Source organism: Aureococcus anophagefferens (assembly GCF_000186865.1).
Source record: "Aureococcus anophagefferens unplaced genomic scaffold AURANscaffold_4, whole genome shotgun sequence".
In the NCBI taxonomy this organism is placed as follows: Eukaryota; class Pelagophyceae; order Pelagomonadales; family Pelagomonadaceae; genus Aureococcus; species Aureococcus anophagefferens.
The window spans coordinates 2,965,020-2,970,018 of NW_008705564.1; the positions used below are offsets into that span (position 1 = coordinate 2,965,020).

At 64.3% G+C, this 4,999-nt stretch overlaps 1 protein-coding gene across 1 annotated transcript in view; it reads right to left on the reverse strand.

Moving 5' to 3' along the window:
- Nucleotides 1-3,797: 3,797 nt before the first annotated feature.
- Nucleotides 3,798-4,999, reverse strand: part of AURANDRAFT_62417 (hypothetical protein) — a gene marked incomplete at both ends in the record, with an annotated part of 2,822 nt that continues 1,620 nt past the window's right edge. Inside the window, 2 exons of the mRNA XM_009036208.1 lie at nt 3,798-3,992; nt 4,185-4,643. Of these exons, the coding sequence (XP_009034456.1) occupies nt 3,798-3,992; nt 4,185-4,643 (654 nt within the window). The remainder of the gene's footprint in view (nt 3,993-4,184; nt 4,644-4,999) is intronic.

Below are 4,999 nucleotides of genomic sequence, written 5' to 3' on the forward strand. Positions count from 1 at the left end.
GCTCGAGCGGTTATTGTTCCCGGGCACGCCGGCTTCGTCCGGATGGGGTGCGTCGACATGGGTTGTCGTTGCGCGTGGCGGTGCGAGAGAGGGTCGAGGTCCCGACCGCCACCGGCACGCCACCCCCATCTCACTCACCACCACGCGCAACGACAACCCATGTCGACGCACCCCATCCGGACGAAGCCGGCGTCCCCGGGAACAATAACCGCTCCAGCCTACTTCAAAATGCGGGCAGCGGATCAATGCACAAACCCACCACAAAGACTGTCGAATCGGCTCGATTTGAAATCGACCCCCCCAGGCGCGTCAGTTCCGGGCCCCGCGGCTCCTGGGACGCACCCCACCGGTAGGGCGCGACCCCCGGGGGTCTGAGGAGTCGCTCCGTGCGTTTGTCCCGTTTTTTTGCTTCGTGTCCCGTACTCGTCCTGCCGCTCTACGGTCGAACCATCGTTTATCCCCGGCAGGACGTCGAGTACCTGGATTAGTTAGGCGCTCGAAGCTGCTATGGCAGCTGATGGAATCTCCACCTTAGAGGGCCCCGTGCTCCTCGAATATGCAGCGACGTGCAACGATCCCAGCGGCTTTGAGGTCCGCAAACATGTGGGTGAGGCACATGAAAAGACGCGACATCCGGACGATTGCGAGGTGGCGCAAACGGGCAGCCTCAGGGGGTGGAATGGGGCGCGGCAGCTTCCCCCGACCCGAATTTCGGTCGCCTTCGAGTCACAGAGCGTCGGGAATCGTTCGTCATGAGGGCGATCAGATGCCCTCGCGGCAGCCCTTCGGCTCGAGCCGATTTGATCGAGATCACCTCACCGGCTCCGGGAGGCGCGCGGCGCCGCGGGTGACACGGCGCTCACTGCGCAATGCATGCGGCGTTCGGGCCGCGGCAACCTTGACAGGCCACTCGGGAGGGACATTCCAGGCGGTGTTTACTCGAGATGCCGCGGCCCGCTCGAGCCCTGGAACTAAGTTGGGCCTCTCGTCGGTCGCCCCCCACCATTAACGGCCGTTCTCGTCATCCACGGGCTGCCCCGACGCGAACTAAGTTGCTCGCCTTCGACCGATGGTCTTTCCCGAGCGACTCGCACCCGGGCCCGAGGCGCGGCAAGGTCCACAGACCGAGCGCCGCGCCAAGTCCTGGAACCGCTGCATCGGCTAGCGAAAGACGCGTTTTAGCCCAGATCTGACAAAACGAGCAAAGCCTGGGGGGGCTGATCTCAGATCAAGCCAATCACTTACACACCTCCTACTACGCGTAACACTACAAGTCCAAAACTTACATCATCTCAAAAAAATCTGTGAGCTGCACGGGCACGCGCCCACCGGTATTGGCCAACCGGGGACATGCGTCGCCAACGGAACATAGGTCCCGACCCACGTGTCAAGGGCGTGCAGCCAGTCCCCGCGCAGACGAGAATTCAATACTAACAAGGGCCATCCCAAACAGTCTACCCGCGCAGGTCGAAGCGATTACACCTGCCACCGGCCCGGACCACCGGAACCCGAGTGCGCAGGATGACACAACCGGTGCCGTCGAAACGGTCCCACTCTCCCGCGTGGAACCAAGGGGTCCACCCACCTCGTTCGACCAGCACCGGCACTACCAGCACCGACGGATGAGGCCACATCCCAGGGCAACCCCGTCTAGGGGGGGGACTACTAGTATAATACCACCCGTCGCACGCGCCTTCCACACGCCTCCGGGGGGTCTAGGGGGCGTCTACGCGCCTCGGCGGGGCGTTCATTGCATGTCCCCGGCTGTTGCAATCGTCGGCGGCGTGGCGTCATGGCGTTTAAGAAAGGACCCGGTCGACCGAGGATGCCGCCCTTTGTGCATTGCGTTACAAGACCGCGCGATATATTCGGACCTCATGAGGCGGATATAATGCGCAGACTGCCGCGCAAGAAATGGAAGAATCGCAAGCATATCTCGGCACTCATCGAGAGTGCTAACGCTCCACCCCATGCGGTGGAGAAGGATGTGGGTCCAACCATACAAGGTGGCGGTAAGCCGCAGGTCATGTCCGGGGAAATCCACCCCCCCCGCCACTTGTATCCACGGTAGCGGACGGTAGTGGCCAGTACCCAGTCCGGCTCCGCGACGGCACCACCCGTCGCTACGCGTGGTCGACCGTCCGCGACTCCCTCCCGCCATCCCCCCCCTAACAGCACCTAAAGTCACAGGCTAATCGCACGCGGTAGGGACGCTACGGCTCCCAACAATTTAACACGCAGATGTTCAAGTTACGGTCCGCTCTCGCTGCCTGGTTAACACCAGGGCAGCCATCCCCTTTGCTAGCCGACGCCGCGGCCATGTGAGATACAAAAAAAAAACGGATTCGGATGCTTAGCGACGCGAATCTACTAAGGGAGAGCCTGAGCAAGTGCGACTAATAGCCAAGCCAACCGCGAACGCCTCAAGGTTTTGCCTGAAGGACATCTAAAACAGCTGCACCGGCCCCGAGCTGGCAGACTGAGGGGTAAGCCTGACTGCGCAACCATCCCCATCCACAGGGACTACCGTACCCGACTCTACCACACCTTCAGACGTAGTTGGGCGCGTCGCACTTGGTCGCCGCGGTGCCGTCGCACGTGTGGCCGGCCGGGCAAGCCCCTGCACTCGTTGCCGTCGACGTGCTTGGTCGCATCGCACGGCGTCATCGCGGCACCGTCGCACGTGTGGCCGGCCGAGCGTACGATAGTGCGACTTTTCACATACATACATATCTTGTATCTCTGGCACACGAAAATTTTAAGACAACCAAAAATTTAACGCGCCCCCTCCCAACTCGAAGAATGGGAGGGGAGGGGGCGCACGGAGGGACGGACGGACACGCACGCAACGGCCACATACCCACCCCCCACGAACGCTGACACGATAACTCCACAGCTCCCCCGACCTGCCCGACCCACTACCACCCCCGCACCACGAAAGAAAACAAGAAAACAACTCCACGCCCAAAGTGAGCGAACTCAGCCTGTCGCGACACCAAACCGAGCACACCAAGAAATCCCCCCCCCCCCAAAAAAAAAATTAGCGCATCTTACAACAACATTCTTTGAACAGTGAGCAGTAGAAGCGGCGGAGGGCGCAAAACAAAACGGGCGTTCCAATTCAAATCCGCAGCTGTGCGACTCGTACTGAGTTGCCATCCTCGTGTCAGGATCTACTTGCAAAGACCAGCGTCCAATTTCCGCAACCATCATTACATACGAGCTCCTATAACACCGAAACATCGATAACCCCACGCCCAGGCGAAAGCGAATACACGTGGCACCGTCGTCAACCTGCCGTCGCGCACTGCACCACCCGCGCGGCACAGGAACACCACGCGTGTGCCCACGCGTCCTCCGGGGTTCCCCGTATCCCCCGGAACTATCTACAAGAGCATGACAATGTCATTGTATGGGATTTTCGCGATCGCCTCGACGTAGTCCGTGCGCGCCCGCTGCTGCGCGACGAACAGCTCCAACTCGTCCTTGCGGACGCAGGTGTCGAGCAAGTTGTCGTTTATCCAAATCGCCCCCCAAGGCGGCTCGGGCTGCTGCTCAGCCATGCTGCGCTGCGCTTCGAGTAACTCCAGGGAACTATCGACACCAAGGTTGGCGTTACCGCAACTGTATTGTGAGCTCTCCCCAAGGGCGGTAGCGGGGCGGCCCATTTTGCTTTTTCTGAGTCCTCTGGAGCCCCTCCGGCGGCGCTGGCCGAGTTCTTCCGAGCTCTCCGAATGGGTCGGGAATTCGAAGGCGACCTCGCGCGTGAAGGACCCACAATGTAACGTCCCGATGACTCAGGTGTCGCCGGTCGGCGCGCCCCCCAGGAGCGCGGCGTAGTCGACGATCTCGCCGCGGATGTCGCTGTGGCCCCGGCGCTGCGTCGCGAGGCGGGGCTCGAGCACGAAGCACGGGAAGCGCGGCTGGTAGTCGCGCGCGAGGAGGATGTCGGAGGGCGCGGCCTCGGTGTCGAGGAGCGCGAGCACGCCCGCCTGGGCAGCAGAGGGGTGCGAAATTTCCAACTTTGAGGGCTTCTATCTCGGCCAGTCCCCACTCGTTTCGGCTGCCTTTTGGACGAGCGATCATCTCTCGAAGCGCTCTCGAAGCGTGGATCCTCTCTCTGGAACGGTCGCGCGGAACACTCACGTCGAAGCGAAGCTGAATCACCCTTTGTCGGCCCTGACGCCCGCGAAGGCGCGGCGGTGGACGAGGACGGCGTGGAGCGCGACGGTGCGCCGCGCGCGGACGAGGCGGCACGGCGCGCCGCCGCCGCCGTCGTCGTCGTCGTCGTCGTCGTCGTCGCTGAGCTCCGCGGGCGGGAGGTCGTGGTTCCCGCCGAGGTAGAGGAGGTGCCAGGGGACGCGCGCGAAGGCGCGGTGCGCCGTCCAGGCCCGCACCTTGGCGACGACGTTCGCGTCGAGGATCGCGTCGTCCTCGAGCAGGAGGAGCGCGCCGTCGCCGCGCGCGGCCGCGTCGCGCAGCGCGCGCCTCTGGGACCGGAGGCAGCCGAGCGCGGCCTCGTTCCACCACGGCCGCCGCGGGCCGTGGCGCGCCGGGTCCCACGCGAGCGAGCGGCCGTCGACGGCGGCGACGCGGGCCGCGCGGCCGAGGCCGACGGCCGCGAAGTGCGCCTCGGCGGCCGCCTGGGCAGGACACGGGTGATTCGACGTCGCTTCAACGTGAGCGTTCCGCGCGCGCGCGTTCCGGAACTCGCGTCCACGCGTCGAGACCATTCCGAGAGATGATCCTCGTCCAAAAGTCGGCCAAAACGAGCGGAAAACGACCGAGATCGGAGCCTTTGAAGTGGGGAAGTTCGCACCCCTGTCCTGCCCTGGCGGCCGCGCGGCGGTCGGGCCGCCGGTCGAGGTTTACGTAGACCGCCGGCGCCGCGCGGAGGTCCACGGGGCCCCCGCCGGCGCCCGCGCGCGGCGCCGCGGCGCCGACGCGGCCCCGGGCCGCGAGCGCGGCGCCGCGCGCGTCGCCCGGCCGCGGCTCGGCC